General features: G+C 34.7%; 1 protein-coding gene across 8 annotated transcripts in view; it reads right to left on the bottom strand.

The window, feature by feature from the left end:
- The window catches only part of SGMS2 (sphingomyelin synthase 2), a 245,375-nt gene that overhangs the window by 24,985 nt on the left and 192,559 nt on the right, over positions 1 to 27,831 (bottom strand). For 4 of the 8 annotated variants that reach the window (XM_074272383.1, XM_074272381.1, XM_074272386.1 and 1 more), the window contains exons 2-3: positions 6,302 to 7,009; positions 1,337 to 1,454 (exon numbers count right to left, since the gene is read on the bottom strand). In XM_074272383.1, the coding sequence (XP_074128484.1) occupies positions 1,337 to 1,454; positions 6,302 to 6,756 (573 nt within the window). In that variant the 5' untranslated portion in view covers positions 6,757 to 7,009. Of the gene's footprint in view, positions 1 to 1,336; positions 1,455 to 6,301; positions 7,010 to 7,161; positions 7,304 to 20,358; positions 20,379 to 20,432; positions 20,559 to 27,831 lie in introns of those variants that run through there. The other 4 variants (XR_012482996.1, XM_074272380.1, XM_074272384.1 and 1 more) reach the window with 3 other exon arrangements.

The following is a 27,831-nucleotide window of genomic DNA, read 5'->3' as shown; positions in this document are numbered from 1 at the left end:
ATTTCAGATCTTAGAGACAGCTTGTTAAATGCATGGAAGTAGCAGCTGGAAGGTTGAGTTTAGAGAAAAACAACTCAAAACTAGTTTGGCTGGATTAGAACAAGTAAAATGGAGCAAATATGAAATGACAAGGATTCAAATTATAGAGGGATTTAAATGCTAAAGGGTTGTCTATGTTTTTATTCTTTCAATCTATAGATACCCAAAAGATTCTCTAAACCTCCTCATTTATTAGAACACACCCTCATTTAGAGGACTTAGTACATACATAGCACCCATTTGACTTTGTTTCTCTCGTTTTTTAAGCTCTGATATCCTTTCCATTCCTTAAATTAGTCCAATGTTTAAATTCAATATATATACTATTTTAATTATAGATGGCTTTGGGCTTTGATGGTTCTGAAAGATTGTAACCTTTCCAAACCATACTTATATTTAGTCTGAAAGACTGGTAGCTTCTTTAGAATAGTCTCTTTTTTCCTTCCACCTCAAACATCTGCTTTGGATTCAGTAAAATTTGATGTGAGGCTTTACCCACTTGTCCAAAAAACCAGATAGGTTCAATTTCTATTTTACAAACTAAGAGTTCGCAGACAATTCAAAGTTCTCATTCGTACCTCCCTCCCCATACAAAAAATTAGGGAGGTAAAAATAGGAAGAAGGCAAATAAGTTATTTATAGTTAGTATCAAAAGACTCTATGAATTAAAAATACATATTTTAGAAGAGTGTAATGTTCTCCATCATTTTCTTGGAGGTCTCTGTGGCAGCCTTCTTCTTAGCAGAGTAATCACCACAAGAATAGCCAAAAATCTTTATTTTCTTTTATTTTCTTCTTTACCTGCTGCTCAGCTAACTTTTTCATGGACTTGGTTTCAGTGGAGAAAATGTAGAAGAACAGGCCACCACGGTGGTGTAAGATGAAGTGAATCTGAGTCCAAGGGTTTGTGCTTCAGCCTACAGCCACCACAAAGGTGGACGATGGAATGAATCTATGTCTGCCTCCCTTGGCTGAATTTGTCTAAGCTTGTATGCTCTACACTGAGTATAAATCAATCATTATATCACTAGGAAACCATTATTTGTTGTAAGATTAAATCAATCATACTGCACTTAGAGCACCAGGCTAAACTAGATAACCATTGTCTTTATCAATTCCACTGACTTAACACCTTGTAAGAATCCTTGTTTCAGAGTTCTGGCCCATAACAGAAGAGCATTTCCAGTAATGAAAAAATAAATTAAAAAGCACACATTTAGGCTACACAAAACCCTGAGCTAGCAAGAAAAATTAACCAAGGGTTATGATAAACTTGAGGCAGTTTAGGATTACTTACTTTTGGTGCACATTGAAAGTGCATTCCAGGTACAGGTAGAGTAGTAACATACATGGTAATACAGCGATACAGGTATAAAGTTCCCATTATAAAAAAGAATCTGCGTCCCACTATTGACCTAAGAATGAGGAGGAGAGATGAAGGAAAAAAATTAGCCACCTTCTGCTGGTTTTTCATTCATGCCAACACGTAACAGGAAAACAAGAGATAACTAAACTCAGAAGGACTTAGTGAATGGAACAAATTTTAAGAGGGAAAAAAAAAAAATCCATGTTTACAAGATAATCCTAACAGAATTTTTTTTTTCTTTTTCTGAGGCTGGGGTTAAGTGACTTTCCCAGGGTCACACAGCTAGGAAGTGTTAAGTGAGACCAGATTTGAACTCGGGTCCTCCTGAATTCAGGGCTGGTGCTCTATCCACTGTGCCACCTAGCTGTCCCCACTAACAGCACTTAAACCCAGATTTTAGGATTCCATAATTCTTTTCAGATACATCATACATATCAGTCATACAAAAGCTGATCTCTTAGCCAAATCACAGTAGGCAAGGAAGTGCTCACCAGTGCTAGTCAGCACTGCCAGCAATCGTCTTCTCTTGGCATAGATATAACCAAGAGAAGGACACAGAGGAATTGGCTAATGAATCAAGGTTATATTAAATAATTGGACATGTAGGAAAATATGACATCTAATTTGCATCAGATTATAAGCAAGGATAGTTTTGGGGGAAGGGGAAGACACAAAACATGCCTTTCATGTACATTAAATACATTAAATAATTTTTTCCTCTAAATATTATATTTTTAGTGAATTCAGCTTTGAAGAAATTGAAGTGCTCCTGGCCAGTCAAGTCTATCAACCTGAAGTAAGGAAAGGTAGTTATTTTGTTCTGGTGTTTTACTTAGGGATTTCTATTGAAGTTCTACAAATTTCACTTTCTAATTAAGAAGCATGTGCTAGAACCAAGAGATCACACTATACATGGCAACAATAAAACTATATGAAAATCAATTCTGATGGATGTGGCCCTCTTCAACAATGAGATGATTCAAACCAGTTCCACTCCATCTACACCCAGAGAGAACTGTGGGAACAGAGTGTGGAACACAACATAGCATTCTTACTCTCTATTGTTATTTGCTTGCATTTTGTGTTTTTTCACTTTTTCTTTTTTTTTCCTTCTTGATCTGATTTTTCTTGTGCATCAAGATAACTATAAACATGTATTCATATATTGGATTTAACATATTTAACATGTATTGGATTACCTGCCTGCTGGGGAGGGAGTGGAGAGAAGGAGGGGAAAATTTGGAACAAAAGGTTTTGCAAGAGTCAATATTGGGAAAATTACCCATGCATATATGTTTTTGTAAATAAAAATCTTTAATAATAATAAAAAAAAAAGCACATGCTATCCCAGACCTCTTCTGTCTCTTATCCTGAGAATTTTGTCCTCCCTTTACTGATAATTATTCTTTGTTTTCACATTTTTAACCTAACCTTTTATTTTGTCAGTATATCCCTCCTTCTAATTTTTCTATGGGGAAAGAAAATCACACCAGCCTCATTTTGAACTACTGCCCTAATTCTGTAGAAGAGAAGTAGTTTTGGGTAACAAAAGAAACTATGGAATTCAGCTTCTTCCACTCCCTAGAAATTCATATTGATGGGAGGGCAAATGGTTCTCCTCTGGAACCAAGTAGATACGACTCTTTCCTCTCCACTCCCAGCCCCATTATTAGCAACATAAGAAAACATTTAATTTAAATCAAATTTTATAAAAAAGAGTCATGGTGGAGACAGCACAAAAACCGATTTTCACTTTCATCAATATACTGACCCATTAGGGTTAAGGGACATCATGTGTACCTTTATTACAAACTACCACATTGTGTGCAATTGTCTGCTTCTTCTTCAACATCTTGATACTCTCCTTTTAAGGAAACATAAAGCAATCTAAAAATCATAGAGAAAGAGGAAACTTTCCATTTAATTTAATGATTCTTAACTTAAGACCTGTGAACTTGTCTTTAAAAATATTTTGAGGACTGTATTTCAGTATAATTGGTTTTCTTTCTAATCCTGTAGGTTATATTTTATATATTTAAAAACTTTATTCTGCAAAGGGTCCATGGGTTTCAGCAGAATGCCAAAGGTGGCCACAACACAATCCCTTCATTTGATGGATTAGGAAAATGTTAAGTTTCCTCAGCACAAAAATTGGACAATTAAATAGCACACCATCTTCAAGCTGAGGCATTCATTCACTTGATTTTTAAATGTATGATGTTATGCTGCATGCACAGGGAAATACAAGGATGTACAATCTCTACCTTTAAAGTTTCCACTTTTAAGATCTTTTCTATCCAAAATTGATACTGTCAAGATTGTTAGTTAATAACATATTCATATGTTATTATATATAGATATATATAACATATGTGTTATTATATATATATATATTACATTACATATATATATAAAATAACAAAATAAAATAAAGTTAGTTAATCAAGGGCAAAGAAAAAAAAAAAGAAAAGAAAAAAGGGCAAAGGGTAAAGCAAGCAAAATGGCAAACCTAGAACTGTGCTTGGCACAGTTTTTAAGCATTTTAAGCATTTTAAGCATTTAAATGCTTAGAGATTAATGTTATGGCATATTTTAATTACTTTTGGGGGCTAACAACTGTGGGGACTCATTATTTATTTGTGTGCCCCTTGAGGGCATGGATTCTTTGACTTTTTGTAAACCCAGGATTTAACACTGTGCCTAACACATAGTCCACACTTTAAAAATGTTTACTGACTGATTCACTATATACACAAAAACAGAAATACATTCTAGTGACACAGGAATTTATGCAATGTATTTTAAGTGACATACTAAATATATTGACCAAGCTCAATAGTTTTTTGAGAAAGTAGGGAAGTTCAAATAAAGTTACTATAGACATAAACAGGGTAGTGTCTCTACCACCTACTGTGGTCAAAGAAACTATTTGTTTATACTGAAGTATTTACTTCAAAGGTTTGCTTTTCTGGGCTCGATTTTCCAGTAACTACATTTAATAGTGCTGAATTTGTCCCCTTGATTATACAATAAATGAAGGGAGTAAAGGCAATCCATTTTCTTGCCTGAACAAATACTATTCCAAAATTTTTGCTGAAAATGTCCTCTGTCAAATTGTACTCTATGTTTTTCTAAGAAGTGAAATAATTAAGCAGAAATATTTTGTATAAGAATTTCCATGTTCTACATTTTGAATTGCTGCTCAGAAGATAAATTTACATGGGAAGGGTTACATGTCAATGGCAGTAACATACAGAGGAGGAATAAGTTGTTATATTGTTCAAACTGGGAGAGCAGAGTATCTGCTGAGAACTTTGAAAATGGTTTCTACCAAAATTTTTCTACCAATTATTTTTAAAAGGATGTAACGGGATAACCCTTACCCCAAACTTCTACCATCTCCAACCCCAGTTTTTAACCCTAAACTTAGGTCTTAAACTGAGGTCTATGGTATTTTTAAAATATTTTGATAACATAAGTTTCCTTTGTAATTCTATTTATTTTGTGCACTTAGAGACATGATGCTTATAGAAGGGATCATAGGCTTCACTAAACTGTAGGCAAAAAGAGTCTGTGAAAAGATTTCAGGAGATCCATAATTTATTGGAGGGTGGTGGAGTTATTTTTATTTCACTAATCTTTTACTAAAATTTGGTTTTTTTAAATTTGTAGACAACAAACATTATTCTCTGAAGAGGTCCATAGGATTATCAGGTGTCAAAGAGTCCCAAGCAAAAAACCTCCAGTCAGCAAAGGCTTTGGTGAGTGATTAAAACTGACTTTGGTGAGAGATTAAAACAGTAGACAGGTCATTTAAAAGTGTGGCATTGCAGGCAAGACTAACAGAAATAGTTCTCTGATTTTATCTCCCAATTACAAATATAAGTTTTCATTTAAGATTCATGGCCTTATAAATTCATTTTGTCATGAGAGCATGGGCCAATAGCCTGGGAGGCTCTGGTAATCCTAGGGCTTCCTCCCTCTTCCCAATTACACAGATCATACTACATTTTTTTAAACCCTTGAATTTTTATTCTTTAGTTGTTTTTCAGTCATGTCTGATTCTTTCTGACCCCATTCTTAGCAAAGATGTGGGAGGAATTTGCCATCTCATTTTATAAATGTGAAAACTGAGACAAAGGGAGTTAAATGAGTTGCCAGCCAGTGTCTAAAGCCAAATTTGAACTTAGGTCTTCCTGACTCCATGACTGGCACTTCATTTACGTGTAGCTGCTCATAGTACAAACACATGAATAAGTTCTTCTGTAGCTATAACAACAACTATAAATAGGAAATCTTGTGGCCTGAGCAGAACACAGAGGGAGAAAGAGAGAAAGAGAGGAGGAAGAGAAAGAAAAAGAGACAGAGAGAGAGAGAGAGGAAGAGAGAGACAGAGAGATTAAGACAATGAACTTCTTGACCTTATCGTTTTTCCTTTTTCTTATCCTATTATAATTAAAAACAGCAGATAACCATTCTCTATTAGCTGAATGATTCGTGTAAATTCTATAGCTTGGATTTAGTACTTCCTTAAAAAAAAAAAATTATCTCAAAACTTCTGAATTACTGAGAGGCAGAAGTCCTGAAGAGAGCTGGCCTAGAAACTAGAAAGAACTGCATTCCAGTCTCACCTCTGACACATAATGGCTGTGGGAGTCCTAGTAAGTCACTTAATCTCTCAGTTCTCTAGGTCAGTAAGAATATAAGGCATATAGAGGGTGTTAATGTGCAAGGATAGAAGTTGTTCTCTAAATTAATAAAATCAAGGATCCAGTTCCTTTGTACTATTTCAATAATCTGGGCCAAGATTCTTCCAGGAAGATAATTTAAATTTCAAAGACATTCATGCTTGCATATCAACTAGCATGCCCCAAATGATGTATGAGGGATACTTACTTATATCTCAGAAACAGCCACTGGGTAAGCCATAACCCAAATAATATCATCCCATTTATTTCTGATACAGAAAATGCCCATTTCACTCGATCAATGTAATCAAAGAACTTGTCTGGTAGTGGAGGGCTTAGTTCCTTGGGAGGCACCCTCTCATGTACAACTGTGATCATGACAGTCGTCAAGATTAAATTGAATAGGGCGTAGATAAAAGCAATACCCGTTTTCCACCATTCTAGAGGAAATTTGTTTCTTGCGTCAGCGGGCATAGAAATTTGAATATAGTCTGGGTACTTTTTGGCACCCTTTCGCAAGCCATTAGATAAGCTCTTGGGTTTGCCAGTGCCATTTTTATTGTCTTCATCAGTAGATTCAGTAGGTCTCGTGTAACTATTTGCAGGGTCATTGGTTTGATTTTCCATATGTTCTTCAAGCTTTGCTGTCTCTATGACATCCATTGCCCTTAATCTTCACCAAAATAGAAAAGTGGTGGTAACTTTTAATTCTCCTCAATTTTGCCCTATTCTTTTTTCTTTGATAAATGTACTTTTAAGATGATCATACACTTGTTTATGGCTGACTTTATTTTTCTAATACAAGGAGATGTTAGCCATCTGATTTTTTTTCTTCCCATCCAGTTATCCACTGTTGATGGCCCACTTTCAGGAAAGGAAGCCAAATCTTTTTCTCCAAAAGATGCTAATATTCCATCTGCAAAACAATAGCAAAGAGTACAATAAGAAATGTGTACCCATCTGATAATTCAAAATTAAAGTATCATCAAAATATGGAAACAAATACCAAGTCAATCACTTAAGATATCATCACTGGTTGGAAAAGTTACTTATAACCTATGGAAATACCTTGGAATTATATAATCCTCTCGTTTGATGTTAATACAATAAGAATACTCTAGAAATAAATTTGCTGTCCTTCAAATAAAGGCAGAAACCAACATCTCCAGCATTTTGTTTCCAGTCAATACAGTTACTGGTTGCTAACAGTGAGGTCATAATAAGCCAGAACTTCCACATTAACCACATCACTCACAAAACTAAAATTTCCTTTTGTACTTAAAAAAGTACCAACATATCCACTAAGGGAAATATATTCAGTAAATGTATGTTACTCTGTCAATTTTCTAGAATTCTTTAATTTCTGAATAATTTAATTTCTGGCCCTAGACACTTAATCTTTTTTTTTTCTTTTAAGGCATTTAATCAGGACATAGAACTTTTGAAATACTATTACTTAAAACAAACAAACAAACAAACAAACAAAACAACAACAACAACAAAACCCTAATTCTCCATCCCAAGAGATCCTGTCTATGTATTAGTGGCATAGTCATAATAACAGAAATATGAAGTAAAAAAAAAATATATTCTCTTTCATTGGGTTACTAAGTAGAAATCACCAACATGTATTAATCTTGACATAATATTGCTCAAGCTCAAAATTACGATTCTTCAAGGGGGAAAAAAAAAGGACAACAATAACAGAAATGACTCGGATTTTTTGCTGACTTACCAAAAAAGTCTGTAAAGAAAGGACAAACTTTAGCTCTCTGCTGCTTTAGAACCCACCAATAAGTGAAAATGCTCCACTAGGATCTAAAGCATCACTAACAGATCTCTTTTTTTATACTGGCTAACATCACTGCCCCTTTATTCAGGAAAAGAGAGTTTGGTCATGATCCAGAACCCTCACAAAAGCCTGTAATTATTCCCCACCCTGAACATTTATATACTGTAAGCAGAATGCTTCTTCATATTTCAAGTTTCCCAGAGGGTATTCCTAGTGTGCCTGTTTAGAAATAAAAGGAAACCTTGAGTGATGACAGCTAACCTTTTTGTTAACGGAAGGGGGGGGGAAGGATGTGTTTTGAAACCAATATACTCAATGTGTACTACCAGGACTTTTCTGAGCTACTAAAATTAATTCAGTAAATGAATTAATGTAAGATATGAACTATATACCTTCCACAGTCTAACTGGGGAGATAGAATTCACATACACTAAGACAATAAGAAAATGATTAAAAGTTAAACCATGGGGCAGCTAGGTGCCACAGTAGATAGAGCACCAATCAAGTTCAAATTCAGCCTCAGAAATTTACTAGCTGTGTGACCCAGACTGCCTCAAAAATAATAATATTAATAATAATAACCCCATTAAAACCATGTGGTTTTAAGAGAGAGGGATATGAGTTGTTGAAATTTGGGAAGTTTTCATGGAGACAAGACTTGGATTGGGACTTGAAGGATAACTGTTTACTGAATGAATGAATCAATGGCCTTAAAAGATCACAAAGAATAAGGAAGTCTGAAAAAAAGAGGCAGAGTATTCTAGTCAAGTAAAAACAGCACATATAAAAGCACTGAGCTTGAATGAAATGAGCAGGACCAAGAGATCATTATATACTTGAAGAACAATACTGTATGAGGATGTATTCTGATGGAAGTGGATATCTTCAACAAAGAGAAGATCTAATTCAGTTCCAATTGATCAATGATGGACAGAATTAAAGGAACACTGGGAAATGAGTGTAAACTGCGCTTTTGTTTTTCTTCCCAGGTTATTTTTAGCTTCTGAATCCAATTCTTCCTGTGCAACAAGAAAATTCGGTTCTGCACAATCTAGGATATACTATAATACATTTAACATGTATGGGACTGCCTGCCATCTAGGGGGGGAGGTGGATGGAAGGAGGGGAAAATTTGGAACAGAAGTGAGTGCAAGGGATAATGTAAAAAATGACTCATGCATACACTGTCAAAAAAAAGTTATAATTATAAAATTTATTTTAAAAAGGAAAAAAAAAGAAAAACAAGTCATAAATAATAGAGAAAAAAAAACAAACAAAACAAAACAGATGAATCAAATCAGTTCCATTTGGTCAATAATGAATAGAACCAGCTACATCCAGTGAAAGAACTTCACCCAGCAAAAAAAAAAAGAAATGAGTGTGAACAGCATTTCCAATCCCTCTGTTTTTGTCTGCCTTCACAGGTTAATTGTACATTATTTTAAGGTCCTATTCTTCTTCTGAAGCAAAATAACTGTATGGATATGTAAACATATATTGTATTTAAAATGTATTGGTGGTCTACCTGCCAGCTTGGGGGCGGGGGGGGGGGGGTGGAGAGGAGAGGAAAAAAAAAGATTTTGCAATTGTCAATGCTGAAAAATTACCCATGCATGTATCTTGTAAATAAAAAGCTATAATAATAATTTTTTTAAAAAAGCACTAAACTAACACTAATTATAAACCTTTAGAGGAGAGTGAGTTTAAGCACATAAGCATAGTAATTTCCATTTATATAAGTGCTTTAAGGTTTGAAAAAACTTTTTACATGCGCTGATGTCTAGCTTCTTAAACTGTAGTTCATGACTCTATATAGAGTCACTTAACTGAAAGTGAGGGTTGTGAAATTATGATTTATTATCAGTAAATGTTTGATTTATATACTTGGGGTCATGCAAAAATTTCTTGGGAAAAAAGAAAAGAATGAAACAAGTTTCCGAAGCACTGATCTAAAGTAATCCTCACAATATCTCTGGGGAGGGATTATTATTTACATTAGAGGAATTTAGAAATTAGGTGCCATAAGGATAGACTATGATCTGTCAGTTGCTTGCTTGTTATTCTAAGGATCTTAGCAAGCTAAGAATATATTTCACTCTTTTAAAAACAATATAAAAAAAGGCTGCAGGGATTTTGCCCTTGAGGGTATAGTTTGTCGAAATTACAGCAGGAAATAGATAGCCATTTTAGGTTATGACGTGAAGAAAGAAATACTTCGTAAAACTTGTTGGATGATGCTATAGAGGAGGAAGAAATAGACAGGGACATCAAGTGACGAACAAACAGATTCCCAGATTCTTTTTCTTGCTTCCTTGCAAGGATGGGGGTGGAGTGGGAGTCGGGAGGAAGAGAGGGACAGGAAAGTTATTGGGTTTAGCAATTGGGAAAATCTGTAAGGTTGTTCTTTCAGTGAAGTAAGAAAGTTAGTAGTCAAAATATTCTGCAAAGATTAGAGACAAAGGGAGCAAGTATAGGTTACTTCTTCAAGAAAGTTGATAATGAAAGGGAGGAAAAAGAGGAAACTGTAGCTTAAGGGCATAGAAAGTTCAAAGGAAGGCTTCTGGTTTCTTAAAAGCTAGGGAATACAAGAGTATAGTTGTAGAGTAGAAGAAGGTTGTCATTAGAGAAGGAAATTCCAAAAGGAAGGGAATAAATGATGGAGGTAAGTTCTAAGGAAAAATGAAGGGGGAGGAGATCAAAGGCACAGTTTTGAAATCTGTCAAAAGACAAGCTTTGCAACCAATCATTACCATTCTTTCCTCTATCCACTCACTGCCAACACTCTGGTCTGGTTCCTTTGGACTATTATCTATCTGGACTATTATGATATCCTCCTAGGCTTTTCTCTCTTTCCTCTTTTCTTGTTTTAATGTGTTCTTCCTATCACTGCCGAAATAAGCTCAGTTACACATACATCTCATTTACAGTGTACATAATCTATGTATGGCAATACACACAGTTGTCCTCAAAAGTCTTCAGCGCGTCCTTTTTAATTCCCAGCTTCAAATTCCTCTGTATGACATTCAAAAACCTCTACAATCAGATGATAGCTCCTCACCCCATTCTCCCAAACCCTCCAAGGCTTATCTTACTTAGCACTACATCCTAACTAGCCAACTCTCATTGATCATACAATTTAAAGCTGTGAGGAACTTTAAAGGCTCCCACAACTTGACCACACATGCTTCTTTCTCTGTTAAATTCCACCTTGGTTTTCAGAGCCCAATTAAAATACTGCTTCCTCCACAATAAACTTCCCTAAACTTCCTAACAACCTTCCTGCTTCAGATCTTATATAATACTTTGTTCTACAACGCTCTAATACTAGTCTCATGCAATGCTATTTGGATAACACAATCAATTTCTTTGAGCTTCAGTTTCTTAACCTTCACGTTGAGAATGTTAGGACAGATGACTTCTAAAAGCACTTCAAACTCTAAATGTGTTTGGTCCATGGGATTGTCCAGGACTGTCCTCCTCCAGGCTGGCTCTAAGCATTTTCTTTCCTAGCAAATTTATTTTTTAATACACATTGCTTTAAGAATCATGTTGAGAGAAAAAAAAAAAAATCAGAGCAAAAGGGAAAAACCATGGGAGAGATTTAAAAAAAAACAGAAAAAAGAAGTGAATATAACATGTGTTGGTTTATACTCACATCTCCTTAGTTCTTTTTCTGGATGCACATGGCATTTTCTTTCCAAAGACTATTGGGATTATTTTGGATCTCTGAACACTGAGAAGAACCAAGTCTTTCCTAGGTGATCATCACATATTCTTACTGTTATTGTGTACAATGTATTCCTGGTTCTGCTTATTTTACCCAGTATCAGTTCATGTATATCTTTCTAAAATCAAGTTGTTCATCATTTTTTATAAAACAATAATATTCCATTATCTTTATATACCACAACTTGTCAGCCATTCCCCAATTGACACACATCTACTCATTTTCCAATTGTTTACTACCACAAAAAGAGCTGCTACAAGCAAGCATTGTTGCATATGTGGGTCTTTTCCCCTCCTTTATAATTTCCTTGGGATACAGACCCAGTAATAGTACTGCTAGGTCAAAGGATATGCACCGTTTTATAGACCTTTGGATATAGTTCCAAATTGTTCTCCAGAATGGTTGGATCATTTCACAACTCCACCAATGATGTTTTCCCACATCCCCTCCAACATTTATCATTATTTTTTTTCTATCATCTAAGCCAATCTGAGAGATATGATGTGGTACCTCAGAGTTATTTTAATTTGCATATCTCTAATCAATAGTGATTTAGAACTTTTTTCATATAACTATTTACAGCTGCCTAAAACCACATACTACTATTTAATCACCATAAGAGTAAGGGTTATGAGTCATTTTGTTTGCTCTTCAGCACCTAAAATAGTCTTATGCACACAGAAATCAATAAGTTTATTATATACAAAGAAACAATAACTGTGTTAAATGAATTAATGAGTGAGTTATGAGAAGGGAAAGGTGAGACATCTCATATTGGATACTTCAAGTTTCTCAATAAAGGAAGGTACCATTGGGCTTAACAAAAATGAAATGGTGGTGTGGCCTTGCTATTTAATAGTTGATGCTATTTAATGATTCTCTATCCATGTTAAGTGGCCCATAAGCAAGAGGCAGCATATTGAGCAGGAAAAGTGCTGTCATTGATATCAGGAGCCCTGGGCCTGAATTCCAGTTCTATTGCATGATTTATAAAAAGTCAATTTATGTTAGCACTACTGTCTATCCACCCAGGTTACTTATACCTTCGGAATCTAATACTTAATGTGCAACAAGAAAATTGGATTTACACACATATATTGTATCTAGGTTATACATGTAAAATGTTACATACATAAATGTAAAAGGTTACACATGTAAAATGTATGGGATTGCCTGGAGGAAAAATTGGAAAAATGAATACAAGGGATAATGTCATAAAAAAATTGCTCATGCATATATACTGTCAAAAAATTTATTTCTATGAACTCTGTTTTCAAATATGACTGGAGTTGATGATCTCTGACTAGTGGGTAGATAGAATGCTGGGTCTGGAATCAGGAACTCTTCTTCTCTGAGTTCAAATCTGGCCTTTGACACTTACTAGTTGTGTGGTCTTAGGCAAGTCACTTAAGCCTATTTGCCTCAGTTTCCTCATCTGTAAAGAGTTGGAGAAGGGCAAACCATTCCAGTAATAACAACAACAAACCCAAATCAATTGGGATTACAGGGAGTCATACACAACTAAAACAACTAAACAAGAAATTCCCTTCTCCTGTAAATCTATAATCTTATAATCTCAACACTGGATGAATTACTTGGGGTTCAAGATGAATAGATTTAGAGATGGGTAGATGTGGGCTCTCCAACTGAGCAGGAAAACAAAGGAAGCCAGGACAAAAATGATAGAACGGGAAGAAAAATAAAGGGCTGAGGAACATTCATGAGGAGGATAGATATAAGTTTTGTATGAGTAACAAAGCAGGAAAGATAAGAAGACAAAAGAGAAGAGAATAATATAGAAGAAGAATATAAGTTCTTGGAGGACAAAGAAATCCTAAAAGGACGTTTTTATTTTTAGCATCTGGCAGTCTCGATTCTTACCCTGGGGTCCCTCGTGAGGGGAGTCCAACAAGATTTGTGAATAAGATTTCAGGAGGTTCATGAATTTAAATGAGGAAAAAATTATATGTTTTTTTCATCTACTGCTAGTTTTCTTTGTAATCTTATGGATTTTGCTTGATGCATTTAAATATTATGCTTAATAATATTTAAATATTATTTAGAGAAGAGGTCCATGAGCCTCACTAGGATTGCCAAAGGAGTCCATGAAATCAGAAAGGCTTAGAACTCCTTAATTTAAACTTATCATGTTTTGAAGAGCATTTTTATCAAGGAATATAAATTGTTTTATGAGAGAATGAATTAGTTAAAAATTCTATCTTAAAAGAGGAGAGAAGGTTCTTTACTTATATCTCCTTCAAAGAGGAAACGCAATGCTATCTATCTACCCAAGTGGGACTGTTACAAGGATGAGTGAAATAATTAGCTGTGAAGGGCCAGAGCCCTTGGGAGCACGAGTGCCCTACAAGCTCAAAACCTATTTACTCTCATTAGTGCCAGGATAGATATTTTCCTAGGGATTTCATTAAGAAGATTAAACACATAATAAGCACATTCATCATATGTCAACCAAACCAGGCAATTGAAGTTTGTAATCAAGGTGACAACAATTTATGCATCTTTTTTCAGTAATTAAACTAGCCAATGTAAGAAATTCCAGAATATTCTAGCTTTGGCATTTTACCAGTGGGTGGCCCCTCTGCTGTATTTTATTTCTTATTTTATTTTAGCTTATTTGAACATTAAAAAAGGAAGGGTATTTATTAAATATCCTTTAGGCCAAACCTCAATTTATCTTAAACCATAGACACCCAAGATGGTATTTTGAGGCTAGCTTAGTCACTAAAAAACAGAATGTTAAATATAGTAGCCACAATTTTGAACCTTTATTTTTCCTCTCCCCAATGCTTGACAGAAACTGTGCCTCAAAAGATTTTGTCCTTGCTAAATTCACTTCCTTAACTCAGGATGGTGGCTCCACCTTGATTTTCCTTTTAGTGATGAGATTTACTGGTGGAAATTTTACTTCTGGTACCCAAATCAAGGTAAAAATATTTCACTGGACAGTAAAAGGGTATTTGGGTATAACAAAGCTGTCAAAGATATTATGTGATTTTTAGAATAACGAAGTGGCTTTCTTTTCTAGTAGCAGCATTTGAAAGCATTTACTGACCCCTTTTCATTACAGATACCACCCTGCTCTCCCCAAAAGACTCAGTTCCAATGAGACTCATGTCTCATGGACTCATGTCCATGTCCAACTGAAAAAAAAATTATGGCAATCAACTTCAGACTGTTATATTTGGCTTATGAAGGAAGTCTTATCTAGGTATAAAAAGTATAAAAAGTTCAGTTGCTCTGAAGCTTCCTTCAACAAACGGACTATTAGATTATCCTGAGGAGTTAACATGCCTTGTACATACTCTTAGTGAAAGGACTTGTTGCTTTATTCATACATTCTTGTACAGAATTTGTTTCCCAAGGAAAATACAAGTCTAGTTAATGAAAAAGTGAAGAAACTGAAAGAAGTCTATCATGTAGAAAAATTTAGGGTCACAAGTATTTTTTTGTAAATGATGTAATATGAAAAACCTTTTTGGGGGAAGATGGCCTTCATGTTTCATTGTTAGAACTAAAAATGTTTTACTTCTACTTTTTGCAAATGAGGAAGTCAAGTGGGTTCAGATACCACCTCTCCCACTTAATATATACTTGATGAGTAACAATTTCTCTGTCCCTCTTTTTCTCCCCTATAAAATGAGAAGGTTGGAACCCATGGCCTCTAAGGGTTCTTCCAGCTCTCAACCTAGGGCCCTCTCATCTAATGGTATGCCTAAACTCATAAAGCTAACTTTTTCAGCAACAGGATTCTCTCACTCCTAATGGCAATTCTCCAAATAACTAGCCTGATACTATCCAACACATCTAACACTACACTGAGAATGGCTATTTTGAACATTACATCCAATGCGGTGGATGTAATAACAAAATTCTGATTTGTTTATACTGAAATTGATGGTAAAATTGGTTGCCACCTCACTTATACATCTAGATTTTGTCTCTTAAGGGATGACAGCCCTTACAATGTCTGGATTTTTCGGGTCAACAAGTGTCAACTCAAATTTTAGTTATGTTTTATTCCAAAGAAGGCTATATAATATATCCAATGATTTTCTTAAAGTTTGGACTATTGAGATAATTTATTTAGGGGAGAACTACAAAGCTGTTAAGTTCATTTTTTTTTCCTTTGAAGTTTTATACTTGTCAATAGAACATGAATTTTTTAATAGTGGCTCTGGAATATGCTCTACTGAGTTTCTTATGGACTAGATCAAGAATGAGGCAATGAAAAGCAAACTGTTTAAGAAAACTTGTGTAAACTTTGTTCTAAGAATAAACCTGTGGTGCTGACCAAAATTAAACAAAGTGAAATAAAAGAAAACAGAGACAAGTTTTCCAACAAGATTCATCAAAATTTACTGTCCAAGTTAAAAATGAAAAGAACTGAAAAGCTTCCAAAGTTGATCATCTATGTTCATTCCACAAGTGTCTGGAAGGAACTTTAAAGGCCACTGTCTTAATTCCATCTCTCCTACCTGGATTATAGCCAAGTGACTCCATAGACAGAGCACTGGGCCTACCGTCAGTAAGATCCGAGTTCAAATTCTACCTCAGATACTTGCTAGCTGGGTGACCTTGAACAATTCACTTAATCTCCCAGCCTCAGTTTACTCATCTGTTAAATGGAGGTAATTATAGCATCTATCTCCCAGGGTTGTTGTGAATATTAAGTGAGAAAATATCTGGCAAATCTTAAAGTGCCAAATGAATGGTAGTCATTATCATTAAAATCTCCTCACAAATCTCACTCATCTATTCAAGAACTTTTGATGGCTTCCTATCACAAATAGTTATGTTCTGTTACAAATACTTAAATTCTTCATAGCCTAATCCCTGGCTACCTTCTGAGCTGATTTTCCCTACCCACTCTGTGTTCCAGGTAAAGTTGCCTACTTGAGGTTCCTGAAACACTACATTCCATTGTCATGCCCATTTCCTCATGTATTTCTTCCTAATGTTCACCTTTTTGCCTCATCCAAATAGCAGTCTTCATGTTTCTTTTGGCCTCACAGGTTTGTACTTTTTTATTTTATCTTTTTTTGGGGGGAGAGGGGGACAAAATTTAATCTCTTGATGTGCCATGTTTTTAATTTTATACATAAATTAGACTCCTTGAGAGCAGGACTGGGATTTTTTTTCTGCCTAATACTTAGTTCTTAGTACATAATAGATACTTAATAAATATTCATTATCTTTTAAAAATTTAAATTGGTTAATAAGTTCCCATTTCTCCTGTTATATAATGTTCCCTTTTCTTCATCATCATATCTCAGAAAGAAAGTCATAAGGAGAGAGAGGAGAGATAAAAGGAAGGAGAGATAAAAATAAGAGAGAGACATTGCAAATCATCCTTCCCTCCCTAAGGTTTTAGGATATGAGATCCTAAACTCTCTGGCTTTTCTCCATTATAGATCATGAATCATCTATTTCCTCCTTCTGGACAAATGATCTATAATATACTCCCACCACAATTATTACTTTAGTTTCTCCTACAAGATCCTTAAACATTCATCTTTCTTTCCTCTAGTTTTTGGTTTGTAGAATTCCTCATAAAACAATATTATAAAATATTATTGTACCATATTTTATCTAATATAAAATATCTATATATTATTTTATCTAATATAAAATATCTGTATATTATTTTATCCAATATTATTGTACTATTTTTATCTAATGTTTAATATACAATATTATTGTACCATTTTTTATCTAATATGTTCCAAAACACTATCTCAACCAGTCTCAGTGGCATAGGAGAAAGAATTTTATTTCATTACGTTCTCTAAGTTCCTCTTCAATTTTTTAAAATCTATAATCTATACATTGATTCTTTTTTGATCTTGCATCCTGTAAATTAGTGGCATTCTCTCCAAATATTCCCCCTGCTTTTTGTGCTGAGTTCCCTCCCCTACCATTTTTTATATTGCTACTGCACTGGAATGAAATGGAGGCCTTTGTGCAACTCTACAATTCAGGCATAAGTCAAGACATCACCCCATGATGATGTTGGTGTTCTCAAAATGAAGGACAAACAACAAAACTTTGCCAGATTCAAATATCTCTAGGCAAACAGACTATTTTTACTGTTCATACCATATTCAATCAGTCGCAAGCCTGTGAAAATTGTTTATCTTAGTCATAGCTCAGAAATCCAAGTTCTTATCCTAACGGACAATCAAAATGTGCATACCCTTTGATCCAGCATTGTTTCTACTGGGCTTACATCCCAAAGATATCTTAAAGGAGACAAAGGTATCCACACATGCAAAAATGTTTGTGGTAGCCCTTTTTGTAGTGGCAAGAAAATAGAAACCAAGGATGCCCATCAGTTGGAGAATGGCTGAATAAGTTATAATATATGAATGCTATGGAATATTATTGTTCTATAAAAAATGATAAGGAGGATGACTTCAGAGAGTTTGGAGAGACTTACATGAACTGATGCTAAGTGAAATGAGCAGAACCAAGAGATCATTGTACATGGCAACAACAAGATTATACGAAGATTAATTCTGATGGACATCACTCTTTTGATCAGTGAGATGATACATGGTGATGAAGAGAGCCATCTACATCTAGATCTACATCTAGAGAGAGGACTTCGGGAACTGAATGTTAATCACAATACAGCATTTTTACTCTTTTTGTTGTTGTTTGCTTGCATTTTATTTTCTTTCTCATTTTTTCTTCTTTGATTTGATTTTTCTTGTGCAGCAAGCATACATATGTATGCATATATTGGATTTAACATATATATTTTACCATGTTTAACATATATTGGATTACTTGCCATCTAGAGGAGGAGGTGAGGGGAAGGAGGTTTTGCAAGAATTAATGTTGAAACAACAACAAAATTTGGTTCTGCATATATATATTGTACCTAGGATAATATAATATAATATAATAATATAAGATATTTAATATGTATGGGAATGCCTGCCATCTAGGGGAGGGGGTGGAGGGAAGGAGGGGAAAAAAGGGAGTACAAGGGATAATGTTTTTAAAAAAATTACCTAAGCATTAAAATTACTGTCCAAAAAAAGTTATAATTATAAAATTAATAAAAAAGAATGTTGAAAAATTATCCATGTATATGTTTTGATAATAAAGTTTTAATTTAAAAAAAAAGAAATCTAAGTTCTACTCTGTCAATACAACCTTATATACCAGCTGTTCATTTCCCAAATTCACCTTTCCATTGTGATCTTACAACTTTACTTTCCTTGGACAACAGTGAAAAAAATCATTGCCTCTCAGACAGAGATTCTTTTCTTTGTGGTAGACTCCTTGGTTAAATTCTATGGGTAAATTCTATGGCTCTCCCTACTCAGAAGAATACTTATGCCTACATAAATAGTGGGAGAAAATGCTACATTGTGGTTAGAGGATAATGAAAAGACATTTTTTTCTCCCCATCCAAACTCATAGACCACATCCCTCTGCCCCTCCACCCCCAATTGACTGCAGTTTAAGAACCTCTCCAGGGTTTATTGACTTGAACATTGTAGTTTGTCAGAACATTCTCTCTAGATTCCTTCTGGCAATGTCTTGTCTCCGTATCACTCACCTACAGTGAGGGGCAAATGTCAGGACTGCTTTCTTCATGTCCTCAAGAAAGCAACTTAACCATTTTTTATTCATTAAAGTTCATATATGGCCAATTCAGCACTCTGTCAGTTCCCTCTCCTCTCCTTTCTCTGATCAGAAAATGGACAATCTTTCCAGAAAACACCTTTAAAACCTTTCTTCATTCCTTGCAGCATTCTCATATTACAAACTAAACTAAATTCAAGTCCTGCCAAAATAAATATATGAACTCCATAAAGTTATCTAAAGATTCTGTAAACATTTCAAGTACCTACAGTAGTACCTGCTTTTGTGAAATACTGTCTATGGCATACCATAAGCTAATTAGAAAACTATTTACTTACTATTCTTTGAATTTGGATGTCATTAACAAGTCATTTCTGGGGAGGAATAACACTTTTTATCAGGGTCTAGAGTTTAATTATCATACTAGACCATCATTTATATTTATCAAAAAAAAATATCTTTTTAAAATAAATCAGAACTAGTATTTGGTACATTTCCACAGTATGATTTTCTACTTCAATAAAGTAAAATATAGTAAGTACCTGTTATGTGCAGCATATCATGATGAACACTAGAGGAGCTACAGATAAGTGATAAAACCTAATCTCTGCCCTTTCTCCCCTTATTGCCTAATATAAAGGAATAACATATATGGTAATAATCTTAACACAAAATAATGCGTATGTGTATATATGCATATATATACAAATATGTATAAATATGCACATATACATGTAGGAAGAAACTACTTCAAGTTTGAGGAAGGAAGAGTTGAAACTCCTTGAAACAACCTTGATTGAGCCATGGGAAAGAAATAACCTCTTCTTCCTGTTCTCCCCTATGCATAATAAACAAGTAGTTATTTAATTATTTTGTTGAATTAAATTACAGATTTTCTCTTTCTCTTTAATTTTTTAAAAATTAGGATGTCAAGAAAAATAACAGCATCTCCCAAGTCCGGGAAAGGACTGAGGCAAAGAGAGTTAAGTAACAACAAAGCTAGTAAGGGTTTTGAGTAGAGCTAGCTGCCACCTAGCTGCTAACTTGTAGACCTTTATTAAAGGGGAAATGAGGGAACAACAACATTCAATGTATACAATAATTTCCATCCCAACATCTGTTTACATACCTTCTACTCTCTAGATTCTTGCCCTTGATTTAATGCAAAAATCTGGGGGGGAAAAAAAAGGCCAAGTCACTTACCATCATTGCAATTCTCCAGTGTCCAGTAACAGTGACATTTCCTGGAGATACTTAAAAAGTGGAAGTTTCATTGGAGTAATGTCTTTCAAGTAGCTGAATCACTGTTTGTTGCTTAGTAACTTATTTGTGTTTGGCAGGAGATACTCTAGTATAAGCACAGGTACATTTAGTTACATAGCAGATGATTTACTCAGCACTGTTTCCTCTCTCTCCTCCCATCTACTACACCTAGAAGCCAAATTCTTAATCTTAAAACAGTTCTTTCCCCTTGTTAACACAAAAACCTAGAGAAAAAAACCTAGAGAAAGCAAAATTTAAAAAAATTCCACTGTGCACAAAATACACAGATGCAACTTTAACTGGAATCTATGTAGTCTTTATACTAATTTCAGGCAAAAGGCAACTCTCAATTTCAGTAGTACATCAAGTGCTTGGATTATAATTATAAATGGTCAGGGAAAGTGCCTGCCATGTCGATGAGAATTATTCCACTTAATTTTTGACCAATGAACATATTTTATAGAAGAAATAAGTGATTAATATCTGACAGCACCATCAGGAGAGTTGTTTTGTTGTTTTTTTTTCCCTCCAGGTAACTAGAGGTCTGACTCATTTGGCTGGCTCTACTCCATACTATTAAAGCTATAACTGTTTGTGAAAAAGCCTGCTTGTCTTTTTGGAAAACTCAAAACTCCTTCATCCAAGGAATTTCAACATCTGAGGAGGCCTCAGTTTTAAAATATGGGGTCTTGAAGGTTTGGAAGGTGGAACTTAAGTCAACACTTAACACTGTTGAATGAACACCAACATCATACACAGGAGAACTAGCCTTTAGTCACCATTTGCTGCTAGTTTCAACATTTGTTTTGTACCAGTCCATTTATTTGGACTGGTGATTTTATTGGTATAGGGAGCCCTCAGTGAAATTCCGCTGCCAGTGCAGAGCATTACCTTCACTGTACCTCAGGGTCTTAGAAAATAATATGGGAACACTAAGTAAATGAATCATACAGTCCATTGTGTGTTAAAAACTGAACAAGAACCCAGACCTTTTAGACTTTTAGGCTAGTTTTTTTTTTTGTTGCTGTTGTTTCCCCCACCATGCTAAATAGCCTCTTTTCCAAACCTATTTTAGGTACTACATGATGAAAGTTAAAAAAAAAAAAATTCTATTTCCTAGGATATTTTAAGTGCCAATGAAGTCTAAAGTCAGTAACTCAAATTTTTATTTTTTATCTTTTTTTGCAAAGACAATTGGGTTAAGTGGTCACATAGCAAGGAAGTGTTAAGTGTCTGATTTCAAATTTGAACTCAGGTACTCCTGACTTCAGGACTGGTGCTCTATCCACTACACCACCTGGCTACCCCCTTTTATTAAAAGGAAAAAATCCTAATATATCACTGTTGAAGTAAACAACTTTGAACTGACAATATGAACAAGCTTTCAGATTATATTTCCTTCAGGTTTTGTCTCCCTAACCCTAACCCTAAAGATTTGCAGTCAAGCCCTGGGAAAGAAATGGTTTCTGTTACCCAAATTTATATCATACTGATACTGATTTGTCAACTGAAATACTTGAAAGTCAACTGAATAATTTACTGAAAAATCTCTTTCCCAAGAGGGACCCCCCTGGGAGAAATCCAAGATATGGCAGAGTTGAATTGATCATTATATAACATTATCCAATAAAATCAGAGATGAAAGCATTTAATAAACTGAAGTAGCTATTGTTTGGCAAACATAAGGAATGAAATGGCCAAACAATCCTGGTGCAAGTGTCAGCCCCATCTCCACAAGCACAAAACAGATAGTCTGAGATCTTTGTCCAAGCTCTTCCCCTTCAATGCTCTAAGCTTCTCAAATGTTACATCCAAGGCTTCTTACAATCTTTCTTAATTATTTCAGGGAGAAAACCTAAGGATAAATGTTAGACTCTCTTACAGTTTCAGCTTTCCTAAGAGGGAAGGGGTATTTCTATTTACTATCATCCTCACTATAGATATTCTATTGATGAAAGAGTGCTCATTCCCTAATACTATTCTCACTGGGAAAGGAGAACAGAATTACCAGATTGCCAAATGTAAAGAAAATGGAGATCTTAGGGCACTGGTCCTCAAACTTTTTAAATAGGGGCCAGTTCACTATCCCTCAGACTAGGGAGGGTTAGGACTATAGTAAAAACAAAAACTCACACTCTGTCTCCGCCCTTCAGCCCATTTGCCATAACCTGGCAGGCTGCAAAAACATCCTCAGCCCACTGCATCTGGCCCTCGGGCTTAGGGGATAGGTGAAGTCAATATTTTAACATTTAAAGGACAAAGCCCAACTTCTATGAAATACATAGCATCTAGAAATATAGACACTCACAATTAGAATGAAACTGTTAATGCTGGCTTGCTTAAGCACCAATTGAAGTGGCATCCACTATCACAATATCATAGCTGGCCATCATAATCGTAGTATGTGATGGACTTAATGGTGCTGAATTCCCACAATTCCTACAACTTCACTGCCCTTGGCACTTGGCAGCAAAAAGTCCTTGACAATAAGGCCTAGCCAAAGACAAGTTTTTTTGAGCTCCCATGGTTACCAGATAACTCCCCTCCAGCTTTGCCCCCTGGAAAGCCAGGCAAAATCAAGGATGTCAAAATTGAAAAAATATTTTTAAGACATAGACAAAATCTTTTTAAGACATATCAAACGGTGTATTTCTGACTTACCGAGGAAAACAATCCAAATCATTTCAGTAGTACATACCTACACTTTCAAACTTTTCATTTTTAACACATGCCCTAAAGCTATTGAGATAATCCCATAATGTGACTATGGAGGGCATAAATGGGTAATATGTTTAACTGAAATGCATCACCAATTTATCTAAATAAATTCCCATTTCCCAACTTCTAGGCCCAGTGAAATTGTCCAGCAACTGTCATGAATTTCTTCATTTAAAAAAAAAAAAATATATATATATATATATATATATATATATATATATATATATATATATATATATATATATATATATATACTACTTACCAATTTTCTATGATTTAAACCTTATAAGGTTTTGAGGACACTTCAATTAAAAAATTCATTCCATTTTCATTCTGGTAAAATCATTTATTCAAGTTTATGATCCACATGGATCTCAATCTGCTAATTTGCAGGTGGCTTGACTGATTAGCTCTGTCCAACCCTTTTTTAAGGGCCTTCTGTTTCTTTGCAAAAAAGCCCATGTGACTTCTATATATGGTCTATAAATACTAAGTTTACCTAGGAATATCTGGGAATCTAACTTAATCCACTCAATCCAAGAAAAAAAACCAAGGAAATTAAAAATGTGAAGTCTTTCATCCATCTCTCTCTCTCTCTAGTTACTTTTCATTACTTGAAAAGAAGACAGACTAAAAATAATATTTACTGTCATTTATTCATAGTGTCCCAAAGGTTTTAGGGCAGCTTTATTTAATGGCTTAAAACAGCACTTTGGGATATCCTGTTTAGCATTCTATAGTTTCAAAGCACTTTATGTCTATCACCTCCTTTAATACAACAACTTCATGGAATAGGTAATATGTTACTTTTTATTATCCCTATTTTAAAAAAGAAACATATTACTATTATTATTTGGAAACAGTTGGAAAATAAATGGGGCACTGGGGTTAGAACCAGGAAGATTCATCTTCATCAGTTCAAATCTGACCTCAGACATTTACTGTCACTTATAAGTCACTTATCCTTGTTTGTCTCAATTTTCTCATCTATAAATTTAGATAGAGAAATGGCAAATCACTCCAGGAAACAAACAAACAAAACAAAACAAAATGGGGTCACTGAGAACCAGACATGACTAAACAACAAATTATTTGATAGATAAGAAAACTTGATCCTTAGAAAGTATAAGGGATTGCCTTCAAGGGTCATACACAGGACCCTTTTACTCAGTTAAAAGGCTCAGACATAAAGATTTAATCTCTTCATTCTATCCTTCTTTCAATAAACTCCCGCAAAGGCTTAATTCATTTCAAACCAAAAGAATGATGATTAGTTTATTAATACTAACAGACATCATTTCAAAGTGCTTTATAGACCTCTTAAAATTTTTTTACAATGATCAATTTTTTAAAAGACTAGAATACTGAAGAAGAAAGGGCACTTATTAGTTATAGTGCTAAGTAATCCAAATTCCACTGCTATCTCCATGAATACACAAAAGTTCACACTGAAGCAGATTTATAACATTAATAGCCTTTTTACCTTTACTTTCAAGAGAATCATGCAATAAGTAAGATGACACTTGTTAAAGGATTCTCAAATGATCCCATCTATATACTCCCCTGTCTCAGTAAATGCTGCTAAACTCTGAATTAGGAAAATTGTATGTTCACCCCATTAACAAATAATTTCTTGGGTGGCTTACTGTGATAGCAGATATATATTCTATCAGGCAGCAGAGAGAAAGAAAATTGTTCTTCCCAAAAAAGTTTGCACTACTTTTCTATCCTTCTTATTTGCCAAATATATTCTGCCACCTTGATGGGAGCTTTCCAGCCAAAACCTGAATTTCAGACTGTCTGCCCTTTGAGGCCCATCTTCTCCAACTTCTCCAACTTCCTACCTCTTCTTAAGCTTCTCCCACACCCTCTTCATCACAGGGGCAGACTTTGCCAAGGGGAAAAGTATTTGGAAATTTCTTGTAGAGGGTCACAGTCAGTGGGGAAACTCTGGGTAAGGTGTAAGACCCTTTAGCCCAGAGGGAACCCAACAATGTCTGGTTCAGCTCCCTATCTCCCCTAAACCTGTGTTGAGATTGAAGCAGAATATACAATAATAATTTATTTATATTTATATACTATTTATACATATTTCTATCTATTCCTGGGTTTATCTTTACAGAAGATTCCAAGTATTTTGTATTGATTATAGTTATTTTAAGTGAGATTTCTCTCACTTCCTGAGGGATTTTGTTGGTAGTATGAAGAAATGCTGATGATTTGTGTGTTTATTGTATATTCTGCAACTTTATTTATTTATTCTTTATTCTGCAACTAACTTTATAGGGTTCTTCTAAATAAACCTTCATATCATCTGCAAAAAGTTTTTGCATTTATAATTATGATTGCTGTTTATTTTCTTATATTCTCTTCTCTTGTATTTATCCTTTTTCACCCTGTTCCCTCTTCAACTGTCTTTTTTGTTTCTGACCACTACTTCCCTTTATCTACCTTTCCTCTCTTATCACCTCCATCCTAGCCACTCTTAACCCATTTCCTTCCTACTTTTCTATTAGGCATGATGAATTTATGCACCCAATTGTACATACATACGTATGTATGCTCCTTCCTTAAAGCAGCTAAAATGAAAGTAAAGTTCAATGGGGTTCCCTCCAAGTACCATAATGACTTTATGTGAGGTAATGTTGCCTATTCTTCCTTTCCCCACTCCTCTCTATCAACATATTCCTGTTCCCTATATGCTTTCAATCTTATTTTGAGATCAACTAAAAATAATAAAACCACACCCAAGTTTTCTGTTTTAATAAACTCCTTCTAAGAACCCTGATAATGAGGAATTATATGTATCCTCTCCATATTAGAATGTAAAGTTTAGTCTCCTACGGTTTTTCTCTCGTTTATCTTTTTATATTTCTCTTGAATCCTGTGTTTTAATGTCAAATTTTGTATTCAACATTAATCTTTTCATCAGGAATAAGTGAAAATATATTTTATTAATATCAACTTCAATGGGATTTTACTTAGTTTTGCTGGGTAAATTATTCTTGATTATAATTCTAGATCCTTTGCATTCTTGAATATCAAAGACCAGGCTCTTCATTTCTTAAATGTGGTTAATGTAAACTGAGATCTTTTGGGGGGAAATGGGGGTGAACCCTGAAACTGTCCAAACTTGCCTCTAAAAGAGGCCCATCCTTCAGGGAAGCCAGTTAAGTGGTATCACTCAGTTGGAGATCATGGCAGGAATGTGGTTGCACCCTCTATTGAGTTGAAGATTAATACGGAACCATTCCCAGTACTCAAACTCACAAGATAAGTAATCTTTTTTTCAGTGAAAGATCTATACCTGGAGCATTGTCAACATTGAGTGAATCTCCATTTTTAATTGAAGCCCCAAGGCTCAGAGGGCTAATAAAAGACAACTCTGAACCCCAAATCTTTGCAGACATCCTAAACAGGATGTTGAAAATATCTTCTCAATGTAACCCACTTTTGCTATATTCCTTGCCCACTAAGAAGTCTTGTCTTCTTAGCACACTAGCTTTTCAATGCCAATAAATCCCTTTTTGCCACACAGATTTTGGATTTGTGAATCCTTTCTCATAGGATCTGCACCTCCGACCAGAAAGTCGGACCTCATCATTTGGTTCCCAGACCTCATCATGGTAACTGCTAAATCTTCTGTGATCTTGACTGTGGTGCATAGTATCCTAAATCTTTCTTTCTTGCTACTTGCTATTTGTCTCTTTGACTTAGTAGTTCTGGATTTTTTGCTCTAATATTCCAGGGAGATTTCATTTCAGGTTTTCTTTCAGGAGATAACTAGTAGATTCTTTCAATTTCTACTTTGCCCACTTGTTCTCAGATATCTGGGCCCTTTTCCCTTATGATTTATTCATATATGATGTCTAGGTTCTTTTGTTTTTGTTTTTTTAATTTTATTAGTGATAATCAAAGTTAAGTGACTTTCCCAGTGTTATAAAGCTAGTAACTGTCTGAAACCACATTTGAACTCAGGTCCTCTTGATTTTGGGGCCAGTATTCTATTCTCCTAGTCTAGTTTTTCTTAACTACCTCTCCCAGAACTATTTTCCGAAGCCAATTGTTTTTTTTTTTTCCATGAGATGTTTCCATTTTCTTCCAATTTTTCCAGTCTTTTGATTTTTTTATTATTTCTTGACATCTCATAGAATTATTAGCTTCCATCTGACAAGTTCTCATTTTAAGGAGTAAATTTCTTCAATAATATATTGTGCCTCTTTTACGATTCCATTAATTCTATTTTTATAATTTTCTTGCATAGCTTTCATTTCTTTTCACATTTAGCTTTTTCTTTTACTCTTCTAAGAATTTTTGTTGGCCTTATCTGCATTCTTTTTTTGAAACTTCTTTGTAGGTATTTTTCTATCATTTTGTTCCTATCATCACAATATGTTATAGCACGATTATAGCACGAGCGGGTTCTTTTTTTTGTTTCCTCATTCTTCCAGTATACTTTTTGACTTTATGTTAATTTTAGAATCAGTTATTATCTAACTTGAGCTTTTATCTTTTAGGTCCTTCTGCTGTTTTCAAAGTTGAGTCTGGAGGTCCTGCTTCTGAGGTGGTATGATCTGAGGAGATATTTATTCACTCACTCCTATTATGACCTATGCATATT

The sequence above is a fragment of the Sminthopsis crassicaudata genome, chromosome 6 (genome assembly GCF_048593235.1).
Source record: "Sminthopsis crassicaudata isolate SCR6 chromosome 6, ASM4859323v1, whole genome shotgun sequence".
NCBI classification, from domain to species: Eukaryota; Metazoa; Chordata; class Mammalia; order Dasyuromorphia; family Dasyuridae; genus Sminthopsis; species Sminthopsis crassicaudata.
The sequence above is the reverse complement of the archived record's forward strand: the minus strand, read 5'-3'. Positions and strand labels throughout refer to the sequence as shown.